The sequence below is a fragment of the Dipodomys merriami genome, unplaced genomic scaffold, assembly GCF_024711535.1.
Source record: "Dipodomys merriami isolate MVZ:Mamm:240054 unplaced genomic scaffold, mDipMer1.0.p SCAF_10, whole genome shotgun sequence".
Taxonomy (NCBI): Eukaryota; Metazoa; Chordata; class Mammalia; order Rodentia; family Heteromyidae; genus Dipodomys; species Dipodomys merriami.
This window is the reverse complement of record NW_027202271.1, coordinates 51,015,352-51,043,260: the sequence shown is the minus strand read 5'-3', so window position 1 is coordinate 51,043,260 and position 27,909 is coordinate 51,015,352. Positions and strand designations below refer to the sequence as shown.

The window sequence follows — 27,909 nt, the reverse complement described above, 5'->3', positions numbered from 1 at the left end:
AAAGTACAAAAGAAAAGACACACTCATTTCACATGTTTCATCACTGATGGGCAGAAGTCGGCTTGATGTGAAAGTGGTTGCAGGCAGATTTCAGGCACAATAAAAGCAGCTTCAAAAGAAAAAGAACAAGAATGTACATTTCAAACCAGCTATAACAGCAAGTTCTACGTTATATATACTTTATCACAATAAGGAAAAAAGATCCAATATGATAGATGAAAGTAGAGTTTCCTATGAATGTTATAAGAAAGATAACATTCAAATATTTTCAAAAGTGGTATCTCAGCTTGCATATGACCTATCACAAATACAATAATCTTTATAAATTAGTTCATTTCAGAAATCGATAGCTGGTCAAAACCATTACGATCCAAGCTATTCTAACTATGTGATGCGAGGCTCATAAACTTCAAAAGGCAACACCGCTGACATCATACCTTCAGAAGACCAAACGCAGTGGCTTGTCTTGAAGTATCATAAATGTCCTCCTCAGCATATGCCAGAAGAACTTGGAGCTGTTTTTCAGTTATCTGGTAAGACTTGACTTTCTTGACAATGACGGTCACGCACTGCAAGTTGCAGCAACAGTGAAGTTAAAATAGCAAGCACATCCCCCAAATCAGGACCCAAATCAGGTCTTAACAACAATGCTTTTTCACCAAGGATAACAACCCTTGAGCCTTAGCACTTTTTTCAAAATTTTCTGAGCAAAACTACAAAGGGCAATGGAAAATCCAGGACCTGGTTTCTCTGGGCACAACTGTGTTACCTTACCTTGAAGCAGTTTACTACTAGGTGGAAGTTCTGGCCCTTGGCAGCCCCATGTCTTGCATAGTTCTTCAGCAAAATGAAAAGGTGCTTTGTCAGCTGCCCTGCTTTTTTTTCAATGGAAGGCAAAGGAAACCTCAAGACCCAGATCAGGCACTGCAAAGCACCTGTGATCACCTGTGAAAGCAAAGCAGATAATCAACTTACAAAGTAGTAGTCCAGGCCCAGAGACTATGTGTACTGTATAATAGTTAGCTGGATAAACGAGATGCTGTACAGAATGTAAGTTCCCTGCACCTCCATGTGGAAGGAGCCATAGCAAGTGGAAGCAGTTCACAAGCAAACAAACATCTTGCTTACCATAGTTCTCAAGAACATGGGTAGTCGAAACAATTTTAGGAGTTATTTTTTTAAAAGTACATTTCAAAAAGCTTCCGTTTTCCAAAATGCTATTTCAAATGTAACCCATTTGTACTCAGTTTTTTTACATATATAACAATATTAGTAGTTATTAGTATTATTATGACTATTATATTTATACAGTCCTGGGATCAAAGCCAGGGGGGCATCACACATCAGCAAGACTGTCTCAAAAGAAGATGGACAATATTTCAGTGCTTAAGCAATTGAGAGAAGGCTCAGAAACTGGGCATAGAAATGATTAACTATCATTTACTATAGTTAAGGGCTGTGCAGAAAGGTTCAGAAAAAGTGTGTTGGGACCAAGTGATCACACACACACACACACACACACACACACACACACACACACACACACACACATGCACGCACGCACGCACGCATGCCCCTCTCTGAATTTCCAAGGCTAAACCATAGCAATCACCAGGATATGCTAGCCTAGCTTATCCCTTACTGCTCCAGCTGCTGTGATGTTATAGCCTCATTCTGCTGGACTGGATGAAGATGAGAGGAAGGAACATGGAAATCTCAGACTGAACTGTATTGGGTTTCAATCCCAGCCCTGCAACAAATGACCTGTGACCCTAGAGAAGTTACCTAGCCTCCTGGCACCTTCATCGGTGAAGAAGGTGATATGAGGAAGTTGGATATATATAGGTTCTGGAGTCTGACAAGATCCAGCTTCATAATGTAGATTATAACTAGACACCAGCCTTAGTTTTCTCATCTATGAAATGGATACATTAAGAACATCTGTCTCATTGATGAAAATGAACTAAGCAACTCAAGGGCAGCAATGGGAGGGAAGAAATGAGAGGGAAAGAGGGAACAGCTTACACTAAGCAGCAGGAAAGAAATGTATACATCACCTGATGTGGAAGAAATAGTTGTATTGTCAAAGCTCATAGAATTCACAAACATTATAGACCAAGATAATGACAATTTGCCTTGTGAAGGTTAAAATGTGTTTGTGACTTATTTTTAAGTATCACTCTCACAATACTGTGAAATTTGTGTAATCACTTGAACTCAATAAAAAAAATCATGAAAAAAATGAAAAAAAAAAAAAGAACATCTGTCTCAAGGCTGAAGGGATGAGACAGTGACGAAGATAACTATCATGATGACAACAATGATGATGATGATCATGACTGGCTTGGGCTCAATACCATTCACCCTCTTGAAGGTACTGGAAAAACCAAATGAGCCACTTAATATACCCAGAAGTGCTCTTAAAGACATCAAGGACTGTTCAAACAAGTAGAACTTATTAATGTCTGGTGTCCTAATGTTTCATGATATCCATATCCTTAATGCATGTAGAAAATCAATAACCTCATAAAACAAGAGCCACCAAACAGGTTGTAGGTATTCTGCACAATGCAGTTCTATGAAGAAATGGACACTTCTATATGGACTGCAAACCAACATGTACCTTCACATCCATGGAATCCAGGCAGTCTATGAGCAGAGATACAAAAGGATCCAACATTTCCAGTACATGCTCACTTGAAGGACTGATCTTGGAAGTCTTTAGACTCAAATGTAGCAGCTAAAAGTTTAAAAACATTAGTTTACATAAGGTTAAATGACAGTGGCAAATGTGAAATGACTTGAAGAGATGAACATGAAATGTTAAGATGGTTCTATTTAGAATAACGCAAGTTTTAAGGAATGAGAAACTGCCTCTAAGAATCTTGGCAAGTTAGGAAGGTGGGAGCTCACTGGGAGTGGAGAGGCTGGGTCCATTTGCCATATGAGCAAACCAGTTCTCAGCAGGGAGCCATGCTCTGCAAGTATAAATGCTAGGGGCTCAGACTGCACCAGTGCTAGGGCTATTAGGATTGTGGGGACATCAGGAGAGGGAGGAGTGTGAGTGAAGGCGTGGGCAGAAAAGAAAGTGGCTGAAATATGTTGGAATACAACAGCAAGGGGCTAGAGCCTCACAGTGCAAATGAAGAATGGGGACCTAGGAAGTAGAGCTGTGGGTCAAGTGGTAGAGTACCAGCCTTGAGCAAAAAGCCAAGGGAGAGTTTGTGAAGCCCCGAATTTAAGCCCAAGTGCTAGCATACACCACAAAAGTATAACAACAACAAAACAAAATAACAATAAAAAAAACCTGTCCTAGGAAAAAAGGGAACCAAAGGAAATAAGATGATCTAATTTTTATTTTTTACTTTTTTGCAGTGCTGAGGAATGAGGCCAGGTCCTGGTACATAGTAGGCAAGTATTCTTATCTGAGTTATACTCCTATCTCTAGATTCATATTTGTAAAAGCTTACTACTATTAGCAAGAATTAGTTTTGAGTAGACAGTAAATCGCAAGAAAGTATTAGGTCAGAGTATTAATTCTGGAACAATAATACCATCAAAGTGTACTAGAAGAGATGAACAATAACTTGACAAATGTATTTTTGAGGCTGGAAGCAAGGCTCAGGTGGTAGAGCACCAGTCAGTGCATGAAAGTCAGAAACTGAGTTTGAGTCCTGGTTTCAGACCAAAAAAGAGTACCTTTAAAAATAATCCTATACAGCCAGTAGTCAGTGGCTCATGCCTGTAATCCTAGCTACTCAGGAGGCTGAGATCTGAGGACTGAGGCTCAAAGCCAGCCCAGGCAGGAATCTCCGTGAGACTCTTACCTCCAATTAACCACTAGAAAACCGGAAGTGGTGCTGTGGCTCAAGTGTAGAGTGTTAGCCTTAAGCTAAAGAGCTGAGGGACAGCGCCCAGGATGTCAAGTTCAAGCCCCATGACAACAAAAAAGAAAAGAAAAAGAAAAGAAAAGAAATCATATACTTATAGTAAGGCACTTCCAGTAAAAATGAACAGCTATGGAAAGTGCAGGGATTGAAATGGTACATACTTGCTGAAGGAGCCAAATCTTCATTTTAAGAGTAATTCTTAAGCTGGACATTGGTGGCTCTTGCCTGTTAATACTAGCTTCTCAGGATTCTTCTGAGGATCATGGTTCAAAGCTAGCCCAGGCAGACAAATATGCAAGAATCTTATTTCTAATTTGCTAGAAAAAGCCAGCACTGGAGGCCTGGCTCTCAAATGGCAAAGCAAAAAAGTTCCATAAGCAAAAACAGTCAACTGAAAGCACAAAATCTGAAGTTCAAGCCCTGGTACCAACACACATGTGCACACACACACACACAAAAAAGAGTAATTCTTACCCGAAGCCCAGATTCAATAAATATGTGCATATTGGTTTTTCTGCTCACAACAGCTTTCGGTCCACCTCGGACTGGAGTTGGGGGGAGCAGAAGGCAGCTCTGGGGTGGTAGACGTTGATCAGGTGCAGGGACTGCTGGTTTTCTGTCAGTCACAGTGTAAAGAACACAGTAGAAAAGACACTGTCAACTACATCCCAGGAAGCTAGTAGCAGGCTTTCTATGGACATGAGAGACCAGAACTCAACAGAGTGCTGTTTGCCACATTTATAAGATTATTTCTTTGTTGCTTTGTATGTCCCTCCCCCACAGTGTAACCCCCGCTTTCACTATATTTGATGTCAGTATAACATGTGGAGGAGATGGGGGCAAACAAGTCGTTTAAGGATTCAGGTGGACCTGTTGCAACAATGAGAAGTACAAAAGGTCATGTCAAAACCAGCTTTACAATGTCGGTGGGGGGGGGGAGGGGGGTATAATTGGGTGGGGGGAGGGGGGAGGCTGGGAAGGGAGGTGAAGGGTAAACAAAGGAGGAGGCTGCAATGCTTGGTAAGAAATGTATGCATTATCCTGCCCATGTAATTGTAGCCCCTCTGTACAGTATGTTCTCAAATAAAATAAAATAATATTAAAAAAAAAAAAAAAAACAACAAAAAAACAGAGTGCTGTTTGCTATGGCTTTCTCCCCTACAGGCATGAGCCACCAGCACCTGGCCGCCATCATTTTTTTTTACTGAGACAAGGTCTTCTAGGTATCCTAGGCTACCCCTGAATTCATAATCCTCCTGGCTAAGCCTCCCAAGGGTTGGGACTGCAGGTATATACTGCCATACCTGGCTTAAATTTTGTTTTCACTAAATCAATTCATTATTAAATTAATCCACTTATGAGTAAATGAGAAGCCCAAATAGCTTGTCCGAAAGAAGCACTCAAAGGTGAGTTAACATTTTCTTTCCCCCAAACTTACTTTTCTTTTTCTGTTAACAGGGGTAGATTTTCACTGATCAAACCATAACTGAGCAATAGAATGGATTCTGCTGTCATGTCCGGATTTACAATTAATCCTGCTATAATTCGGCGTAAGGTTTCATGAACTTTGCGGGCCAGCTTTAAACTTGTTGTATTTTGTAAGATCTAAATTGGGCAAACATAAATGTCACATTGAAAAAACACAAAAGTACATTTTTAGTTGTTGTGATATTTTCTTTTTACTTGCTTAACAGTATTATTTTTCCTAATTAGTAACACTTCAAAACAGATACCACACACAAATTAAAAGTCCACTCATAACCTAGGCCCCATAGACAACCACTAGAAGAAATGCATTGCCTCTGGCCTCCTTCCCCTCCTGCCAGCTCCCCGCTTCCCTATTAGCAAGGCTGCAGATAAAAATGTGAGCCTTGTAAGGTGTCAACCTGCCCAATGCCCTGAAGGAGTGATTAACAGGACATACACACACACCCCAATGAACAACATGTACAGTCACAACTCCACAGACACCGTAGGAATGAAGAGCTGCAATGGTCAAGCGTCAGAGTTTGAAATTAGTTAATGGGCCAACTCTAGTGAACTTAATGGGAATCCAGGACCAACCTCAGCAAAATACTCAGCAATTTTGAATTATTAACTTGTAGGAATTTTTTTTTTCCATTTCAAAACATATCCAACATTCTTAGATGAAAATCAGATAAAACTGCCCTCATTCTAGAACAATAAAGTTCATATAACACCAAATCATCTGGAAGTATGAGTAGTTCATGTCAGTGTATGCTTTTTCAATACATAAAGCAGTAATAAAATTAATAACATAACTGTTACCTCTGCAACAGCCATATAAAACAACAGAAAAGCAGGTGGATTAGAATCCTTGTTCTCCAAGGAGCAAAATTAAACAGTAGGAAGAAATTGAGCTTTGGACCAGAAAAGTCTGAAACTAGATTCTTTTTTATTGTTGTTGTTGTTTCACAGAGCTCGAACTCTGGGCCTAGGCGCTGTCCTTGAGCTCTTCAACTTTCTACCACTTGAGCCACAGTGCCATTTCTGGTGGTTAATTGGAGATAAGAGACTCATGGACTTTCCTGCCTGAGCTGGCCTTGAATGGTGATACTCAGATCTCAGCCTCCCAAGTAACTAGGATTACAGGCTTGAGCTACCAGGTGCTCAGCCTGAAACTAAATTCTGATTCTCCTCTCCCTTTTCTCTCTCTTTCTCTCTGTCTCTGTCTCTCTCTGTTGGTTGTGGAGCTTAAACCCAGGGCCTGGGAACTGTCCCTGAGCTTTGATTCTTAAGCCTACAGCTCTTCCATTTTGAGGCATAATTCCACTTTGTTGTTTTGGTGGAAATAAAGTTTCATGAACTTTCCTGACCATGCTGGCTTTGAATCACAATCCTCGGATCTCAACAGCTACCAGTACTCAGTTTGACCCTCTGTTTTTTTCTATGCTTCTTTCCATTCTCTTGAGCCTGAAGTCTCTTCTCTTTAAAGAGAAGTATCAGGGGGCTGGGAAGGTGGCTCAGTGGTAGAGCGCTTGCCTTGCATGCATGAGGCCCTAAGTTCAATTCCTCAGCACCACATAAGAAAAAAGAAAAAAGCCAGAAGTGGCGCTGTGGCTCAAGTGGTAGAGCACTAGCCTTGAGCTGAAGAGCTGAGGGACAGCGCCCAGGCCCAGAGTTCAGGCCCCACGACCGGGCCCCCTCCCCCCCCAAAAAAGGGAGCGAGAAGTATCTGTTATCTCAGTGAATATCTGTACAAGGTAGAAGCTGTGCTTAGGCAATTCATGCCAGTTATCTACTGTTGGAAGTCTAGAAGTAGTAGTCTGACTCTAACGGCTACTTTTAGCTGCTGAGCTCTCTAGGCTGTAACATTCACTTGCACTCCAGTTCTTACTGCCTTTCCTTTTACATCAGTGTCCTTTGACATCAATGACTATGTCTAGAGCAGCCACCTCATTTCTGCCACCTAGTGCCCATTTGATACTGGTTCCCTCAGCACCAAAGAAAACAATGGGTGAGCAAGTATAACATTTGCTCTATAAGGCTCCTTTCAGAAATTCAATAATACTGTTGCTGGGACCTCCTGTATTGCAGTCCAAGCCTTACCTCTTTTAATGGAAGAATAAGTTTTGTAACCTGATCTTTTCCTACAAACTTGCCCAGGATTTCATAAGAGTCGTAACTCTTGCTTCTTCGTGCCTCCATAACTTTGGAGAGGATCTGCTTCACTTCTTTCTCTTCCGAGAGGGCACCAAACAGTTCATGGTTAAAGATCTTTTGAAGAAAGGACAAAGGAGGATTATGTGCACTCAACAAGGCAACATAAGCAGTCTTTGACAGAGCTCTGGCATGTTCAATTGAAAGGAAGGCAAGTTGGACTGGACTGAAATGGTATGGGAGGAATTTCTATAGATTTCATTTGTTGTTGAAGCACTCTGGGGACCAACTGCCAAGAGACAATGGAAAAATCTTAAACCTTATGATTGATGAGAAAAAAAAAATACCTCAGATACACAGCTGCTACTTCTTTTGTCTTAAGATAAGGTCATCCATCCTACCTCACCTCCCTAGTGCTGGGATTATCACTGTACCATACTTGGCTCAGGAGTTATTTTAATGAAACTCTAGTTCAATGTATTTTCATACAAATCTAGGCCACTTCTCTGATTCTTTTCTTCTTTTGGTGTTAGATATGGAACCCAGGATCTGGCACTTGCTAAGCAACCAGTTTACCACTGAGCCACACTCAACCTTTATTTTCATTTTTATAAGCTTTTTGTTGTTGTTGTCTTTTATGCTAATACTAGAACTTACACACAGAACCTCAATTTCTCATTTCTCATGACTGGTTCTCTATTTCAATCATGTCGCAAGTTTTGGCTTGTTGCTGGCTAATTGGAGAGAAGAGTCTCTCAGTTTTATCTGCATAGGCTGACTTTGAACTTTGTTCTTCAGAATTATCTCCATGCTTTTGGCCTAGCCTCCTGTAGCTAGAGTTACAAGCATGTGCCACTGGATGCTAGATTATTGTTTCTTATTTTGTAAACTCGTGTTTTGTGTTCTTTGCCCACTTAAAAAAGTTAGACTTACTACTATAAATCTTACCTCAATCATTATATCTAAACAAGGGTCCAAATCCCCGACATGAAGCTTGCTCGTAAGGCCTTGCAGCAACATGTGAACAGTGAAAGTTAGTACATGGACCTGAAATGAGATGCACCGTAGAAAAATATAAAGTTAAGAATCCCTCAGAAAAAGAAGAAACAATCAAAACATTGCCAAGAGACCACTTGGAATTATGTGTTTATTATAGCTAACATAAGTGTCACCATTTAAAAATCTTTTAACCAAATGATCGCTTCTTACAAATATATTCAGAAATACAATGGCATGCTCAGGTTCTAAACCAAACCAGTGATTCATAAAGAAAAGCACAAAGAGCTGGGTGCCGTTGGCTAATACCTGTAATCCTAGCTACTCAGGAGGCTGAGATCTGAGAATCATGGTTCAAAGTCAGCCTGGGCAAGAAAGTCCATGAGGCTCTTTTTTTTTTTTTGGGTCCGGTCGTGGGGCTTGAACCTCAGCTCTTCAGCTCAAGGCTAGCACTCTACCACTTGAGCCACAGCGCCACTTCCGGCTTTTTTTTTTCATTTTGCTTATGTGGTGCTGAGGAATCGAACCCAGGGCCTCATGCATGCAAGGCAAGCACTCTACCATGAGCCACCTTCCCAGCCCATCCATGAGGCTCTTATCTACAATTAACCACCAGAAAACTGGAAGTGGTGCTCAAGTGGTATAGTGCTAGCCTTAAGCTGAAGAGCTCAGGGATAATGCCTAGACCCAGAGTTCAATCCCCATGACTGGGCGAGGGGAGGGAGCATAGGCACAAAGATCTTTAAAAGCTAACTTGGGAAAGACAGGTTTGCCAATGCTGAATGTAATCAGAGCTGGCCACCAAGTGTTAGAAAGAAAACAAGTTTTTGTTTCAATCTGAGGCATGCAAATGTTAACAGGAAGCTTCACTATGAAACAAACACTGACTTAGTATTTCACACGTATTAAATCACTTAAGCCTCCTCTCCTTATCGATGGTGTAGGTGCTGAATTATCAGCCTTTTTCAGGAGGAAGATGAAGGTTCCATGGGTAGAAGGGTACAGTCAGGATTCTCAAGTTGAGCAGTTGGCACCAGAGCCATGGCTGAGCATCTCTCTACTATGCAGCCCCTCATACTCTTAATGCTGCAGAACTACCCAGGCAAACATCAGATTTGTGACATATTCATTGGAACTCCAAGGTACAGTCTCTCATTTACCTTACCTGTGGTTTCAGTTTTATGTATTTAAAATGTGGATTCTAATTTTATTTTTTAATTTGTGCTGTTCATGGGACTTGAACACAGGGGCTGGGTGGTATTCCTGAGCTTTTTTTTTTTTGCTCAAGATTATCTCTCTACTACTTGAGTCACAGCTCCACTTCCAGCTTTTTGGTGGTTAACTGGAGATAGACTTTCCTGCCTGGACTGGCTTTGAACTGCAATCCTCAGATCTCAGCCTCCTGGTTAGCTAGGATTTTAGGTGTGAGCCATGGTAACCAGCCTAATTTTTAAAACTCACTTGGAGTTAACCACTGTTTTCTATACCATATTTCCCAGTCAACACAGAAGAGGGCCACAGGGAGAAGGCCTGTTATTAGAGTATGAAGAGTAGGCTCTAAAATAGAGGGGAAAAAATCTATTTTTCTTTTCTTCTGGCTGCTCTTTTATATCCCATCCCCAAGCAATGCTGCAGTGGTAGTGGCAGTGTCCCTGAAATGAGGAATGGTAAGATCCCACCCTTTAAGGGAACCTTCCTGTCTGTTCATTGGGATGGCAGTTCTGGCGGGGAGGGAAAACCCTAGTAGTTTTGCTTTTTCTTACACCACTTTGTCCCTCATGTGAGTATGGTTTCAGGAAGAGCATGACTCCAGTTTTTAGCTGAAATACTAAAATGAATGGAAATATGTCAGCCAAGATTTTTTTTTTTTTTTTTTTTTTTTTTGTGTCTGGTCGTGGGGCCTGAACTCTGGGCCTGGGCGCTGTCCCTCAGCTCTTCAGCTCAAGGCTAGCACTCTACCACTTGAGCCACAGCGCCACTTCCGGCTTTTTTTCTTTTTGCTTATGTGGTGCTGGGGAATCGAACCCAGGGCCTCATGCATGCAAGGCAAGCACTCTACCACTGAGCCACCTTCCCAGCCCCATCAGCCAAGATTTTTTTGGGAGGAATAATAGTGGGGTTTTGAACTCAGGGCCTTGTACTTGTGCCATGTTCCAATGCTTTTTTGCTTTAGTTATTCGGAGGTAGATGGTTTTGCCTGGAGCCTGCCTGAGACCACAGTGCTCCTACATATGGTCCCCTGGCTCATAGCTGGGATCATAAAAGCATATCTCCATTCTCTGCTTATTGGTTGAGAAGGGTCCTTCAAACTAACATGCTTCTTATCTCTTAACTCCCAAGTAGACAGGATTATGAGCCAAGTGCTATCTATCTATCTATCCATCTATCTATCTCTCTTTGAGATAGGGTCTCGATATGTAGTCCAGGCTGCCCTCAAGTTTACAATCCTCTTGGCCCTACCCCCCCTCTTTATATATATGCGCACTACTATTTTGGCTTCATAGGAACTTCAAAAAAAATTTTTTTTTGTCAATACTGAGGTTTGAACTTAGGGTTTCATATATGCTAGGCAAGTACTCTACTACTTGAGTCATGCCTCCAGCTTCAGCTTTTTGCTAGTTAAATGGAGATAAGAGTCTCTTAGATTTGTCTCCCTGGGCTAGCTTCAACCATGAGCTCAGATCTCAGTCTCTTGATTAGCTAGGATTACAAGTATAAGCCACTGGTGCCTGTATTAGGTATCACTTTTTGCCCAGGCCAGTCTGGATCTTGATTCTATTTATGCCTCCCACCTTAGCTGAGAGGTCAGGTACACACTAGGTACATACTACCACACCCAGACTTTTCTGTTGAGATGGGTCCTGTGAATTGCTTTGCTCAGGTTGGCCTGGAATCATTATCCTTCCAATCTGAGCCTCTTGCATACCTGGAAGACCAGCACAGAGTAAGCCCTCATGTCTAGCTATATGAAATAGAATATCATGAACTTTTTGCCCATGATGGCTTCAACCACAATCCTCCTGATCTCCACTTCCAAAGTGGCCTATAGGTGTGCTCAATAAAAGGTTTATTTAATGCTTATTAGAAACTTTTGAATGTTGTTACCTGCTATTATCACAGTGGATCTTTACTAAAAACAGGCAAAAAGTAGCATGTTTGGGATGCAAATACTTAAAACTCTGATCCAAAGTATATAGTATATGATACAGTTTACCTGATATCCACGGACAAGAGTAGTCTGCAATTCTTTTAAAATATATTGTAGGAAGTGCACACCCAAATCCTCTATTATTTTGGAGAGAGTGCTGCGAGCAATGTCTCTGATTTCCTGTGCTCTATTCTTGAGGAGGGCACACACTTTCAACAAAATACTAAAAAAAAATGCAAAGTTGAAAAATAATTACCATATAAACAGAAACAAATAAAAACACAAACATCCTTTTTCTTTTTTTTTGTTTTGTTTTGTTTTTTGTCAGTCGTGGGGCTTGAACTCTGGGCCTGGGCGCTGTCCCTCAGCTCTTCAGCTCAAGGCGAGCGCTCTACCACTTGAGCTACAGCGCCACTTCCGGTTTTCTGGTGGTTTATTGGAGATAGGAGTCTCACGGTCTCTCCTGCCCGGGCTGGCTTTGAACCGCGATCCTCAGATCTCAGCCTCCTGAGTAGCTAGGATTACAGGCATGAGCCACCAGCGCCCGGCTCATCCTTTTTCTTATAAGTATTTAGAACCCTGATTTCCCCATTAGCAAACTGCAGCTGTCCTTTTTTCAATGGAAGAGATTCAAAGACCAGGAAGAAAAGATGTAATTTGGGAGTTTTACTGTGCATGTCACATGACGAACCTTGGCAGATTCGCCTCCATCACTTCTCGAGGCAGGGAATGCATCAGCTTCACCATGGCAAAAGCTAAAGGAACTCGAACCACTTCCTCGTCATTCACGACCTTTGACTTCACCAGCTTGTGTTCTTCTTCCCTTTTTGTCTATAACCAAAATTAAGGGAAATGTGAAACCGAAGGACCAGGGATCTGCCAACACTGCAATCTTACATCTGAAAGATAAGCTCTTTTCTAGTTTAAGCCTATAGCTGGTTTACTGTCTTTAAGAAACTCAATTGTGGGCGGGCAATGTGGCTCAGTGGTAGAGTGCGCTTGCCTTGCATGCCTTGCATGGTTCGATTCCTCAGCACCACATAAGCAGAAAAGATCAGAAGTGGCACTGTGGCTCAAGTGGGAGAGCGCTAGCCTTGAGATGAAGAGCTGAAGGACAGTGCCCAGGCCCATAACAGCCAAAATAAACCCCCCCAAAACAAAAAAAAACTCAATTGTGCAACTGGAAAATAATTTGCTAAAGATTACAAAAATAATCAGAATAAAAATATCCTGTTTAAGTTGGGCATGTGACACATGTCTATAATCCTAGTGCTTGGGAGGCTGAGGAAGGAAAAAAAAAGCTACATTTCCACTGATGTGTTGTCCAGTATATTAAAGTCACATAAACCTGTGTATGGTGGCTCAGTCCTGGGAGGCAATGATCAGGGTACCTTGATTAAAGCCCAGTCTCGGTAAACATGTTTAGGAGACTCCATGTAAACAATGGCTGGACACAGTGCCATCCCAGCTACACAGGGAAGCATAATGGCTAGGTGCAATGGCATGTACCTATCATCATCTCCAGGCGCACAAGGAAGCATGAGAAAGAGGACAGAAGCCCAGGGTGGACCAAGCATAAAGCAAAACTCTATCTGGGGGAAAAAAAAATCCAATATAAGCTGGGTATTGGTAGCACAAGCTTGTATCCTAGCTATTCAGGAGGCTGAGATCTGGATGGCTATGGTTCAAGAGCAGTCCAGGCAGAAATGCTCACTAGACTCCATCTCCAAAATAATCAGAAAAGGCATGGGTCAAGTAGTAGAGTGCTAGCCTAAACAAGTGCAATGCCCAAACAAACTTCAACCTCTGGAACTACCCCCCTCCCCCAACAATGATAACAACAAAATATCACATAAGACACATCTTTGGTTAGAATTTTCAAGGAATTGTTTCTTTGTTTTTTCTTGTCAATTGTGGGGCTTGAACTTGGGGCCTGGGAGCTGTCCTTGTGCCTCTTTGTGCTCAAGGCTAGTGCTCTACCACTTTAGCCACAGCACCACTTCTGGATTTTGAGTGGTTAATTGGCAATAAGACTCTCATGGGGACTTTTCAGCCCTGGCTGGCTTTGAACCACGATCCTCAGGTCTCAGCTTCCTGAGTAGCTAGGATTACAGGCGCGAGCCACCAGTACCTGGCTTTGAGTAGCATTGTTGATACATAAAAATAGGGCATCTCAAATAAAGCCTTATTTATCAATATAAAAAACTGACTGAGGGGCTGGGAGGGTAGCTCAGTGGTAGAGCACTTGCCTTGCATGCCTGAGGCCCTGCGTTCAACTGCTCAGCACCACATAAGCAAAAAGAAAAAAGCCGGAAGTGGCGTTGTGGCTCAAGTGGTAGAGCGCTAGCCTTGAGCTGAAGAGCTGAGGGACAACGCCCAGGCCCAGAGTTCAGGCTCCGTGACGGGACCCAAAAAAAAACAAAAAAACAAAAAAACTGACTGAAGCCAGGTGCCAGTGGCTCATGCCTATAATCCTAGCTACACAGGAGGCTGAGATCTGAGGATCATGGTTCAAAGCCAGCCCAGGCAGGAAAGTCCATGAGACTCTTATATCCAATAAACCACCAGAAACCCAGAAGTGGTGCTGTGGCTCAGGCTGCAGAGCACTCACCTTAAGCTGAAGAGCTCAGGGACAGTGCCCAAGCCCAGAGTTCAAGGCCTCCAACTGACAAAAAAAAGGGGGGGTGAAGTGGGGGGAGGGAGATAGGAAGGGGAAACAAAGGAGGAAGCAACAATGCTTGATAAGAAATGTACTCATTATCTTGCCTATGTAATTGTAACCCCTCTGTATGGTATTTTCACAATAAAAAATAAATAAATAAGTGAAATGGAAAAAAAGCTGAGTCAGTATTTTATACTAATAGTTGGTAATCTCTATTTTTTTGGTAAAGTGACAGATAATAAGACTTTGGGCATTGCAGTCTCTGATAAAGCTATTCAACTCCACTGCTATAATGCATCAGAATTGGTCTAAGTGTACTCCAATAAAGCTTTATCAAAACAGGCTGCTGCCTAGCTGCCACTATGGCTCACGGTTTGCTAGCCTGTGTTTCACACCAAGGAGGAAGTCTCTGGCTTCAGGAGAATGCACTACTACACATCATCCATATTATCCAAGGGAAAAATTAATTCTTTTTGGAAACGGAGTCATCTTATCATCTGCTCTGAAGAGGGAAGGAAAAAGCATACAGATCCATCATCAGACCCAAGGGCAATGGAGAGCATTACTGCCTAGCTACAGCAGGAAATGAGCCTGAAGTTGAAGAGTAGGGAGTGGGTGATGAGGTGTTGGGATAAAAGCAAATCCAGAAGCTGCAGTCACTCAGTAATCCTCAGGAATCCGTACAGTCCCCACCAGCACATAAACTCACACAGACCTGCTGGGCCCCAGACAGAGGTCTTACCGTGGATGCAAGGCATTTGTGCAGCCTTGGGAGGATGTCCCCAGTGACGGTTCCTTGGATAGTTTGAATTGTTCTCTCCAGTTCTTCCTTATTCCGAGGAAGGAAAGAGACAGGCTTTGAGACACATGCAGATTCCTTACGAGCTGTCCTATCAGAATCAGCTGAATCAGGGGCTCCTTGTGTCTCTGTTTTATCTGACTCCTGCTGACATGCTTCTTCCTTCTCTTCCTCATCCAGGTCTTCCAATTCCATGGTTTCATGCTCCTGTACATCCACCATTTCAACTGTGTCTGTTTACCAAACAATAAAAGTTACCTTAGATTTAGTAAGAAAATGACACACATGGACATGGTGGTACACAACTATAATCCCAGCATACCCCTTGAGTGTTTGGTAAAACGTGCCTATAACACACTCTGTTTCTGTATTTCATCAGAATATACTTAACTATAGACCTGATTTCTTCTTTTTTTTTTTTTTGGTCCGGTTGTGGGGCCTGAACTCTGGGCCTGAGTGCTGTCCCTCAGCTCTTCAGCTCAAGGCTAGTGCCCTACCATTTGAGCCACAGCGCCATTTCCGGCTTTTTTCTTTTTGCTTATGTGGTGCTGAGGAATCGAATCCAGGGCCTCAGGCATGCAAGGCAAGTGCTCTACCACTGAGCCAACTTCCCAGCCCCTAGACCTGATTTCTTTAATTAGAGATCCATTCAAATTTTCTCTTTTCTTTTTTTTTTTTTTGGGGTCCGGTCATGGAGCCTGAACTCTGGACATGGGCGCTGTCCCTCAGCTCTTCAGCTCAAGGCTAGCGCTCTACCACTTGAGTCACAGCACCACTTCCGGCTTTTTTCTTTTTTCTTATGTGGTGCTGAAGAATCAAACCCAGGGCCTCACGCATGCAAGGCAAGCGCTCTACCACTGAGCCACCTTCCCAGCCCCTCTTCTTCTTCTTCTTTTTTTTTTTTTTGCCATTCCTGGGGCTTGAACTCTGGGCCTGGGTGCTATTCTTGATTTTCTTTTGCTCAAGGCTAGTGCTCTACCACTTGAGCCACAGCACCACTTTCAGCTTTTTTTCCCTGTGGTTAGTTGGAGATAAGAGACTTACAGATTTTCCTGCTCAGGCTGGCTTCCAAATGTGATCCTCAGATCTCAGCCTCCTGAGTAGCTAGGATTATAGGCCTGAGCCACTGGTGCCTGCTTCTATTTTCTTTTAAAGTCAGTATTTAAATTCCATTCCACTAAGAAATTTATACATCACACCCAAGTTTTCATATTTACAAATACAAATAAAATATATTTGCCTTTTAAAACTTTTAAATTGTGAACATTTTTATTTCCTAATGTTTATTATGTATTGTATTTTCATTACCATTTTTTCTGTTTTTGCAATACTGGAGTTTGAACTTAGGATCCTGTGCTTTGTTAGGCAGGTGCTCTACCACTTGAGTCACATCTCCAGTCCTCATTGATAAATGTTGTCAGGCATTTCCTAGTTTATAACCTCTTCAAATGCCTGCCATTAGTTTTTGTTGATTCCATTGTGTGTATTTTGTTTCGCTAATTGTTGCTCTAGTTTCCTTATGCATTTTGCATTCATTGGTTAATGATGTTCTTCTTTCCACACCTAAAGGCAATGGACTTTTAAGAAAATAAGCTATAGTTCTACAATTTAGATCCGTCTTCTCTATGACCAATTGGGTTTTAAAGACTAAGCCATTTATTTTATGTTCTGCCAGACTCACTAATGCATCATCAGCACAAAGAACAGAATTTTGTTTATTTTTAAATTCCTGATTATAAATTAGAGTAAAAGGTGAAAATGAGTAAGATGAAAATCTTACTTAAAAATATCTTAAAAACTGGGGCTGGGAAGGTGGCTCAGTGGTAGAGTGCTTGCCTTGCATGCACGAGGACCTGGGTTCGATTCTTCAGCACCACATAAGCAAAAAGAAAAAAAGCCGAAAGTGGTGTTGTGGCTCAGGTGGTAGAGCGCTAGCCTTGAGCTGAAGAGCTGAGGGACAGTGCCCAGGCCCAGAGTTCAGGCACCATGACCGGACAAAAAAACCTTAAAAACTCACCTGCTGGGTGCCGGTGGCTCACACCTGTAATCCTAGCTACCCTGGAGACTTCGATGTGAGGATCAAAGTCAGAGTGGGTAAGAAAGTTCATGAGACTCTTATCTCCAGCTAACCACCAGAAAACTGAAAGTGGCACTGTGGCTCAAGTGGTAGAGTGCTTGCCTTGAGCTGAAGAGCTCAGGGACATTGTCCAGGCCCAGAGTTCAAGCCACACAACCGCTGGAAAAAACAAACAAAAAAACTCACCTTCTTCATTCTGAATTTTTCCCATTTGTTCTTCAAGAGTTTTGTGGTCAAAATGGAATGCTTCTAATACTATTACTAGCAAACTGTTAAAAACAAAAAAAAATACGGAGAAATTTTTATTTGAATATTAGTATCATTTAACTATTAAAAGAAGAGTAAACTAGACACAAATATTAAAATTATTTTTAGCAGCATTTTGAACAAGCATTTCCATAAATGTATTAATACAATGTAAAAATATGCTAAGATATCAGACAGATCAATTGAGGAAATCATTTTATGGATACATTTTAAAAACAAAAGTAAGTCTGACCATACCTGACACCCAACTTTTGATTGATTTGCCCTGTCTGTAGGACATGAATGAAATGTTTCAAGTAATATACATATGCTGGCCAAGAGAGATGTCTGCAAATAGCTCCAATAACCTCTGTGGCAGCAATTGTTATATTTTCATGCTGTAAAATAAACAGACCAAGAGAAGTGATGTGTAAGAAATACCTAACACCACATGAAAGCTATAGTTTTATTTCATTTCTTATGAACCATTAAGGAGAATAATAGCTCTGCTGATAAATGGAGTTGATCAGAATTAAGTCCTAGAATATAAAAATAAAAGTATTATCATTTTAGTAACATGAGAATTTGTAGGCGGGAGAATATTTTGTGGCTGATCCCTCTGTGTTAAAATAATAAGACCACAAGAAACAGCCACTATTGGAGACAGAGCATTTACTATATGCCAGGGGACTTCAAATGGCTCTAGAACTCTCCTATTCTTTTTTCTTTTGCCAGTCCTGAGGCTTGAACTCAGGGACTAGGCACTGTCCCTGAGCTTCTTTTGCTCACGGTTAGCACTCTACCACTTGAGCCATAGCACGACTTTTGGCTTTATCTGTTTATGTGGTACTGAGGAATTGAACCCAGGGCTTCATGCATTAGCTAGGCAAGTACTCTACCACTAAGCCACCTTCCCAGCCCTCTCCTATTCTTTTAATTATGATGATGATATCAATATGGATATCACCAACTCAATGTATATTTTGAGTAGAGGCTTACTATTTTCTAGATCTAATACCTTACCTTGAGCATCTTCTCATTAAAAATTGGAGTCATGGCAAAAGGCATGATATAATTCTGAAGAGACTTAGAAGAAAGCACAACTTGGCCTTCTAGGAGCTGTTTGGCCAGTTTCTTCAAGGCCCTTGCTCTTCTGTGGATCTATAAGTCAGATATTAAGATGCATCTGAGTTGAATGGTCTCATAACAGTCACTCCCCACATGTTCTTTGTCCATGGAAAGTTTAAAGGAGTGGCACACAGGCCAGGTGTTACAGGGTAAACAAGCCTGCCTTCATCATTTCCAGAAACACAATTCGTAGCATTTGTTTAATAAATTCCAAACCACTTAAGCTTCTTAGAGAAATAGAGAAAAGTGACAATATTCTTATTGGTGGTATGTGATATAACCAAAAGAATTACACTGTAGGAAATGATTGAACACGTAAATTTGGCTGATGATCAGGGGGATTAAGGAACAAGAGTAAACCTTTTAAGAGAAATTGCATATTTATAAATGAGACATAATTGTTTGAAATACTTGTTTTGAACATGAGAAAAAGTAGAATAGTCTTCTACCTGAATATGCTTCATGTTCTCAAAGAAGTCCATTTCTGGATCATGACAGTGAGTAAGTTGTACCAAGTCTTTAAACTCCAGTTGATTTGGAAAAGTTTGAATTAAACAGGAAAGTATCATGGTATAATCCTGTTGAATACTCTGCAAATGTCAAGTTGAGAAAAAAAAAATGTGTTTTAAAAAGGATTGGTTTCCTAAATAATATATGAAACAATAAAAGCCATTACAAATTAACATTTTCATTATAAAAAACAAACAGCTACATAAAGTCAAAAGTGGATATTCTCTTTTCTATCACTTTGGTGACCATTTACACAATACAGTATTTTAATTATTTAACTTACTTATTTAATTATTTTACTGGGACTTGAACTCAAGGCACAGAGGCTATCCCTGAGCTTCCCTGCTCAAGGCTACCAGTTGAACCACAGCTCCACTTTTGGATTTTTGATGGTTAATTGGAGGTAAGAGTCTCACAAACTTTCCTGCTTGGGCTGGCTTCAAGATCCTCAGATCTCAGCCTCCTGAATAGCTAGGATTATAGACACGAGGCTACAATCAAATATTTCAGTTCAATATATTAAACCTAGCAGAATGGAAAAAAGCAAATGAAACCACAAAAGATTAAAGTTATAATACCTCCGTCTGACTCTTCAACCCTTTCCTCAGTTTCTCCAGGAGGGATCGGTGAATGATTTCTCTGTATTCTTTCTCTGTGACATTCAAGGCAGCTAGTTTTTTGATGATACTCATCAAGCACATGCTGGCATTATCACTTAAAGACATATCTCCTAACTGAAAATAAGAAACAGAATCAAGATATACTGTGTAATAACAATATAAAATATGGAATATTTCCCAAGAAAGTAAAATTTTATCAGTGCTCTGTGAAAAATCCCTATTAGAAAGGGCCCATGAATCCCCGAATACTGCCTATCTTATGAAGAATCAGACGCAAGGGCGGGAGGAAAGAAATTATTTTCAAATATCATGCTTATGGAGGAAGTGGCACTGTAGCTCAAATGGTAGAGTGCTCCCTTTGAGCTGAAGAGCTGAGGGACAGCGCTCAGGCCCAGAGTTCAAGCCCCACGACCGACAAAAAATAAAAATAAAAAAACCCCAAAACAAGTATCATGCTTATGGAGAACTATTGCTTAATTTCACAAAGTATTTTGAAGCATTGTTTTAATTTGGCTTTACTCCACAAAGTAAGCAGAATGAGAGGTTCACTAAAGTCACAGGTCATAGTGGAAATGACAAAGCTGGTGGAGTGTTTCAGTTTAAGGGACAGACCGTGAGCACAGAGAACATATTCCCAACATATCAACTAGGCAGTGACTTAGAATTCTTGTGTTGAAATTTAACATAACATATGAAAATGAGTCATAAATGAGGATTTTTTTTTGGGCGGGGGGGTCCATCATTGGGGTTTGAACTCATGGCCTGGTCTTTGTCCCTGAGCTCTTTTGCTCAAGGCTAGTGCTCTACCACTTTGAGCCACAGTGCCACTTTAGATTTTTCTGGTGGTTAATTGGAGCTAAGAATTCCTGCCCAGACTGGCTTTTGAACCAGCTTTTGATCCTCAGATCTCAGCCTCCTAAATAGCTATATGATTACAGGCATGAGCCACAGGCACCCAGCTACTGTATCTTTTTTTTTTTTTTTTTTTTTGCCGGTCGTGGGGCTTGAACTCTGGGGCTTGGGTCCTGCGCTCTTCAACTCAAGGTAAGCACTCTACCGCTTGAACCACAGCACCACTTCCGGTTTTCTAGTGGTTTATTGAAGATAAGAGTCTCAAGGACTTTTCTGCCCTGGCTGGCTTTGAACCATGATTCTTAGATCTCAGCCTTCTGAGTAGCTAGGATTACAGGTAGCCACTGCCTTCCAGCTTTGTATAATTCTTAATACCAAATAGAATGCCACAAAGATGACTGATGACACTATTTGGTGAACAACAATTATGGGCTTAATTTACTTATTTTTGGATTTAATTGAATTGAGCAAATTTCATCAATTCTAAGTGTAAGCCACCATCCCGTCTCCCTCAAACTTAGTAAATATTAATCACTTTCTTTTCTGTGTGGCCTCAAACTCAGACTCTCCTGCTTTCACCACATAGAAAGTAGAATTATGGGAATGTGCTACACTTGTTTATTGAAATGGATGTCTTTCACATAATGAGTACAGAAATAAGCTAGCTCTTCTAGACTAAAAAATTTTAATCTAAAAGAAATTTTATCTTAAAAACATTTGTTCCCCCCTCAATAATTAAATTAGGTAGGTAGTTGTATTATCAAAGTACTAAAAAAATAAATTCTTAAAAACAATAAATTCTTGCCATTGAAACTTACCTCCATATTATAGAAACAATTATGCATAACTGGAATTAGGTAGTTAAAATCCACGGCTTGCATTTCCTTTATGTAAGAGGTAATTGTTTGGAATGCTGAGAAGCGAACATCAAAGTTGATATCATCAAGATGTCTTTGGTCAAAGGCATTAAGCTATAGGACAAGATATTGAAATCACATAAATGAAGCATAGATCCTAAGTACAACACATTGATATTTTTTAAGCCAAGGAGAAATAAAGTTTCTTTCTTACCTTGACAATATCTGTAATATATTTTAGTCCAATTTCAAAATCAGAAAGACTCTAAAAGTGAAAAACAATGTATTAGTGAGTTACACCTTCTTTTCCAAACTCTTCCCATCAGTTCCCTATATTCACTCAAATTCATGTAAAATCATACGTACTAGTACAAATAAGGCTACTGTAATGCTTTAGGTGTCATAATTACCTCTGAAAGAGTAATTTGAGGTGATAATACACATTCCCTACCTGGAAAACTGTACAGAGCAACTGTCTTGACAATTTGTTCTTAATAACTGAAAAGAGTTTGGCCAGAGGCTTGAGGAAGCTTGTAGGGTCTTGACAGTGTTGTAACAGGTTTTGCACCGTCACCAGAATATCAACCTCTGTATCCTGAAAGACAGTGATGAGAAATTACACTTCAGTACTTTACAAAACTGCTCAATTATTATATTATTAACCACTGGAAGTAATTAGTTAAGGCTAAGAATGACCAAAACCCCCTATCTCCCAAAAGCTTCTAGATTTTAACTAAAGATGAAAAGCACGATAATGTTTTTAATAGTTTCTTTCTTCAATGCTAATAGCGTGAGTCAAATCCTAGGACTGGCAAAGAAAAAAAAAATCTTAAGATTCTCAGGGACTTTTTTGTCCGGCTGGCTTTGAACCATGACCCTCAACCTAAGCCTCCTGCAAGAGCTAATGAAAATAAATAAATCCCTCTCATGACCCACAGATTTGTGGTCCTAAAATCTGAGTCACTCTGTATAGAAGATGCTCAGCAGTCTTCTGATGACTTATATACAAGTCTGAGCTACTGCAGGACTCTTTTTTTTTTGGGGGGGGGTGGTTGTGGGGCTTCAACTCTGGGGCCTGGGCTCTGTCTCTGAGCTCTTCAGCTCAAGGCTAGCGCTCTAGCACTTGAGTTACAGCTCCACTTTCTGGTGGGTTGTTGGAGATAAAGAGTTTCACAGACTTTCCTGCCCAGGCTGGTTTTGATCCTCAGATCTTAGCCTCCGGAGTAGCTAGGATTACACAGGCGTGAGCCACCAGCACCCAGCTGTAAGACTCTTAACTGGGACTAAAAATCCTATCAAGGACTCTTAGCTATGTCTGAGTATGTACAACCAGATTTTCACTCAGTTTTGCAACTGTGATACAAATTTTAAGGATACAATGTATTTCTTGGGGTTCATTTACTATCAGAGGAAAAAAAATCCTGAAATGTGAAGCTAAACAAAGGATAATGAAGAAACTAACATGTGAATTGTTCTTGTAGAAGATGATGTCTCTACTTTCTTACCTAGTCTCATTCTATTTCTGTCCCAATTTTTTCCATCTAGTTCAACTTTTTTTTATATCTGTGTAGTCTTAAATTCTTTTGTGACAAAGGTATGAGAAAATTCACTAATAAAACTTTTCCTGACGAATGAACCTAGTGATAAAAGTACTTCTACAATAACGTAAAAGTAAATGGTTTTTGAGTCTGTACCTGAGTAATATTGCCACGATGGAGGAATGGGAGGAGGAGTGTAATAAGCAGAGAACTCTGTTCTTTGTCTTTCATAAACTTGCTGATCCTAAAGAAGGAAAAAAAACAGGAAGATGCAAAAATTAGGAATGTTTTCCTAAGAAGTTAAACTGTAGAAAAACATTGGTGACTGTAAAATGACACAATTTTAAGACTGCAATACAATGGTGGCTTTCACCACCTTATAGAGGGCCTTACTTAATTTTCTCCAGCCTCAAACTCATAGCTACTAACACTATAGACAGTTTTAACAGTGCTATACTCTGGCAATTTGTGACTTCTTATGTTGCAAAGATATAACATAGTCACCTTGCCACCACTGCATTGTGAGATGAATTTAGTGAAAGTGTATATCATGATTTACAATTGTACATAACTTAGAAATACAATACTTCAAAGAATTTTCCAGAAGATTCTAATGTGGCTTTCTTTGGATGTAGTAAACTTTAACAATTAAATCCAGTACACATCAAATTAAAACTTGAGATAGAATCACTTTTTCACTAGGGTTTTCTAGCCTTGCCCTTACAAAAATCAATTATACATTGCTAGTTCTATGACTAAGCAGACTCCTTTAAAAGCCTTCCAAGATCTCAACTCTCAAAAAGAAAAAAACAAAAACAAAAAAACACAAAAAAACAATCTGTCCTTTCAAGTTAATTATTTTTATCAATTAAACTAAAGGACAAAAACAAAAGGATATGATCTCACAAAACTCAAAGCCTCAATTAAAATATGCAAAGGCTAAATAAACAAACCTACCAAGTCTAATTAGGTCTTTGAAGTCTGTTGTCTTTTAAGATAAATAAATAAATGCAGATGTCATAAAAGGTTTCTGGCAATTATAGCAGCAGAGAAACAATTACTATCAACTTAAAAGGAGAAAACATTTAAAACACTGAGATCTTACTTTTTTTGATGATGGTGATTGAACCTAGAGCTTTGTACAAGCTAAGCACATGCTCTTCCACTGAGCTACATTCCCAGACTTTGGAATATTTCCCTCTCTCCCCCACTTTTACAAAGACTGAATTAGCACTATTAAAATTTATTTTAATTTGTCTAAAAGCGAAAAACAAAATGAAAAGCAAGATAAAGTTCCTTAAAAGTTAAAAGCATGTATGGTACTATTACCTTCAATTACCAATATGTCACTTACTTTGAAAGAATGCCAAGTTCCTTACTGACTTGTGCCCTGTTCTTTTTCTTCTTCACCTTTTCTGCACTTATTGTGCTTTTGCTGAGATACTGAAGAATTGCAGGTACGTGAGGTAGAATTAATCTTCCTCCTACAGTGATATGCTCTGGAACACAGTAATTATTTTGATTTTAATAAGCTCTCTCTCTCTCTCTCTTTTTTTTTTTTTTTTTTTTTTGTTGGTTATGGGGCTTGAACTCTAGGCCTGGGCGCTGTCCCTGAGTTCTTCAGCTCAAGGAGAACTTCTACCACTTAAGCCACAGCGTCACTTCTGGTTTTCTGTTGGTTAATTGGAGATAAGAGTCTTATGGACTTTCCTGCCTGGGCTGGGTTTGAACTATGATCCTCCTATCTCAGCGTCTTGAGTAGCTAGGATTACAGGCGTGAGCCACTGGCACCCAGCTTAATAAAGTCTCTTAATGATTATACAGTATCTCATTGAAGAAAGTACTCAACTACTAACAAGCATTTAAATTTCAACCATAAACATAAGTAACTTTCTTACTCAAAAGATTACATGGTCCCCTATGACCCAGCAATCCCACTTTTGGGCATTTACCCAAATGATCACAAACAAGACCATACTAAAGCTACCAGCACAACTATGTTTATTGCAGCATTATTTACCATAGCTAAGATATGGAACCAACCCAGATGTCCCTCAGTAGATGAATGGATCAAGAAAATGTGGTATATATACACTGTAGAATTCTATGCCTCCACCAGAAAGAATGACACTGCCCCATTTGTTAGGAAATGGAAAGACTTGGAAAAAATTATATTAAGAGAAGTAAGCCAGGCTAAAGAAACATAGGTCCCATGGTTTCCCTTATTTGCAATAACCAGTATATGTCTGAGACAAGCAGAAAAGGTCAGATAAGATGATGTTAGGTAAAATGAACCCCAAGATAAGGACACAAGTGGTTTTTTCTTTCTTGCTATTGTTTCTAATGTATTTATAAGGCGATTTTTTTGTTGCTTTGTATTTCCCTCCCCCACGGTATAACCCGTTTTCACTGTATTTGATGTTGGTATAATTTGTGGAGGGGAAGGGAAAAAAACAAATTGTTTAAATAGAGATACAGGTGGACCCATTGCAACAATATGTACAAGATGCTATGTTGAAAAACGAACTTTACAATTTTTGGGGGGGAGGCAGGAGTAGTCGTGGAGATGGGAGGGCAGGGATGGTAGGGGAAAAACAAAGGAGGAGGCAACAATACTTGATAAGAAATGTACTCATTCGCTTGCTCATGTAATTGTAACCCCTCTGTATAGTAATAATCTGCTTTCCTCTATATTAAAGAAAACTTAGAAGAAGAAAAAAAGAAAACTTAGGTTTTTATTAGTGAGTATTAACTGTCAGGCAGAAGAAACTGGATGCAGGTTATTAAGAGCTTTCTCAAGCAAGTCAAATTCCACTTTTTCTGTGCTGGGAAAGAACTGCTACCCCTGAGGTCTAAGTACCATTTACTCTGTACAGGATACACACCATCTGTATCTTCTGCGATGTGGGTGTATACGCATCCAGTGACCAGCAAGCTTGATACTGTTTCCGTGGGCTCAAAATCTGGAAGGTTAAGAAGGTCATCAACTATGTCCATCACAATTCTGGCTGTGGCATCAGAGAGGTTCTTTGCTGAGAGAATCGCAAATACATTGGTCAGGATATCACATTCTGGGTGCCCAGGTTTCTGTTTAGCCAGGAAAGGGAAATATCTGAAAAAAAATTAATAATTACTTTTTTCCTCAGTATGTTTATGTGTAAAAACGTGTTTCATAAGACTTTTCATACTGAGTTGAACAAACATATATGTGAGAATAAACATTGATAGTATTAATTAAGCCAGGTATGGTGGTGTATGCCTGTAATCCCAGCTACTGGGGGTTGGATAGGAGCAGGAAGATTTTAGGTACAAGACATGTCTAAGCAAAGTTAGCAAGACTATCACAAAAATAAAAATAAAAGTAGAAGGATTGAGAAGGCATGGCTCAAGTTGTATACTGCTTGCCTAGTAAGTATGAGGTAAAAAATCAAAATCAAAAGACATTTAGCCGGGTACTGGTGGCTTCATCTATATTCATAGCAACTCAGAAGGCTGAGATCTGAAAATCCCAATCCAAAGCCAGCCCAGGCAGGAAAGCCTGTGAGACTCTTAACTCCAGTTAATCACCAGAAAACCAGAAGTGGAGCTGTGACTCAAAGTGGCCGCAGAGCAGTAGCCTTGAGTGAAAAAGTTCAGGGACAGTGACCAGGCCCCCGAGTTCAAGCACCATGACCAACCAACAAACAAAATCTTCAGATATTTTGACTTCATCATTTCATTAATATAGTCAATTCTTTAACATAGTTCACACTAGCACACTGAAAGTAAAACCTCTAAGGGGTTGGGAAGGTGGCTCAGTGGTAGAGTACTTGTCTTGCATTCATGAGGCCCTGGGTTCAATTCCTCAGCACCACATAAACAAAAAGAAAAAAGCCGGAAGTGGCACTGTGGCTCAAGTGGTAGAGTGCTAGCCTTGAGCTGAAGAGCTGAGGGACAGCGCCCAGGCCCAGAGTTCAGGCCCCACGACCGGACCCAAAGAAAACAAAAAAAGAAAAACCCCTAAGAGGTTATATTAATATGTCTTTCTGTCCAATAAATATTGGGTTTAGGTTAAACACTAGCGGCTCATTCCTGTAATCTTAGCTACTCAGGAGGCTGAGATCTGAGGATCACAGTTCAAAGCCAGCCTGGGGCAGAATAGATCCTATGAGACTCATCTGCAGTATCATTCAAAAACTGTAAGTGGAGCTGTGGCTCCAAGTGCTAGCTAGCCTTAAGCAGAAGAGCTCAAGGACAGCACCTAAGACCTGAGTTCAAGCCCCACAACTGACCAAAAAAACACACAAAAAAGGACAAAACGACTGTGCTTAGTATAGGCAAGTTTTTTTTTTTTTTTTTTAAATTGTGAAAATACTGTACAGAGGGGTTACAATTACATGGGCAAGATAATGAGTACATTTCTTATCAAGCATTGTAGACTCCTCCTTTGTTTCCCCTTCCCATCCCTTCCCATACTCCCCCTGCCTCCCACCCATCCCTGCACGCCCCCCACCTCCCAGTATAGGCAAGTTCTGAGTAAAATACCTCACATATTGCCATGTCTACTATTAATGAAGTAAGTCTTATTATGTTTATCTAACAAATGGCAAACACTGGGAATTTCAGTCACTAACTCAACATGCAATGAATAGTAACTACACGGGGATTAAGAGGAATAACCCTCTGTAGGGGAAGACATACTGATAATGGTATCTTTCCTCAAGGACTTAAAACATTATGAAGAGTGAGGGTCCAGCTATGTCAGTATGTGATGACAGAGCTGAACAGTGGTAGAAAGTGCTCAGGACACAGTCTGAGCTACATGGTGATTAGAACCAGTACAGCTAAGACTATCCAGGGACAGTCCTAGCTTATTTGTTTAGGCTTCACTATTTATAGCATCTTCTTTTACCTTAAGGAAAGGCTTGAATATGGATAATAAATTATCACTCTATTTGGTGAGTTTTTGTTTTCTTGAATTCAGCT

The 27,909-nt window shown here is 40.4% G+C and overlaps 1 protein-coding gene across 1 annotated transcript in view; it reads right to left on the bottom strand.

The window, feature by feature from the left end:
- Utp20 (UTP20 small subunit processome component) overlaps positions 1 to 27,909 on the bottom strand; it is a 100,201-nt gene that overhangs the window by 16,617 nt on the left and 55,675 nt on the right. Inside the window, exons 30-50 of the mRNA XM_069991163.1 lie at positions 25,830 to 26,056; positions 24,299 to 24,443; positions 23,101 to 23,188; positions 21,858 to 22,001; positions 21,621 to 21,671; positions 21,368 to 21,520; positions 19,656 to 19,811; positions 19,017 to 19,157; positions 18,463 to 18,600; positions 17,698 to 17,837; positions 17,380 to 17,462; positions 15,060 to 15,349; positions 12,347 to 12,486; positions 11,722 to 11,878; positions 8,460 to 8,558; positions 7,461 to 7,628; positions 5,329 to 5,495; positions 4,365 to 4,506; positions 2,624 to 2,740; positions 775 to 945; positions 438 to 569 (exon numbers count right to left, since the gene is read on the bottom strand). Of these exons, the coding sequence (XP_069847264.1) occupies positions 438 to 569; positions 775 to 945; positions 2,624 to 2,740; positions 4,365 to 4,506; positions 5,329 to 5,495; positions 7,461 to 7,628; positions 8,460 to 8,558; positions 11,722 to 11,878; positions 12,347 to 12,486; positions 15,060 to 15,349; positions 17,380 to 17,462; positions 17,698 to 17,837; positions 18,463 to 18,600; positions 19,017 to 19,157; positions 19,656 to 19,811; positions 21,368 to 21,520; positions 21,621 to 21,671; positions 21,858 to 22,001; positions 23,101 to 23,188; positions 24,299 to 24,443; positions 25,830 to 26,056 (3,049 nt within the window). The remainder of the gene's footprint in view (positions 1 to 437; positions 570 to 774; positions 946 to 2,623; positions 2,741 to 4,364; positions 4,507 to 5,328; positions 5,496 to 7,460; positions 7,629 to 8,459; positions 8,559 to 11,721; positions 11,879 to 12,346; positions 12,487 to 15,059; positions 15,350 to 17,379; positions 17,463 to 17,697; positions 17,838 to 18,462; positions 18,601 to 19,016; positions 19,158 to 19,655; positions 19,812 to 21,367; positions 21,521 to 21,620; positions 21,672 to 21,857; positions 22,002 to 23,100; positions 23,189 to 24,298; positions 24,444 to 25,829; positions 26,057 to 27,909) is intronic.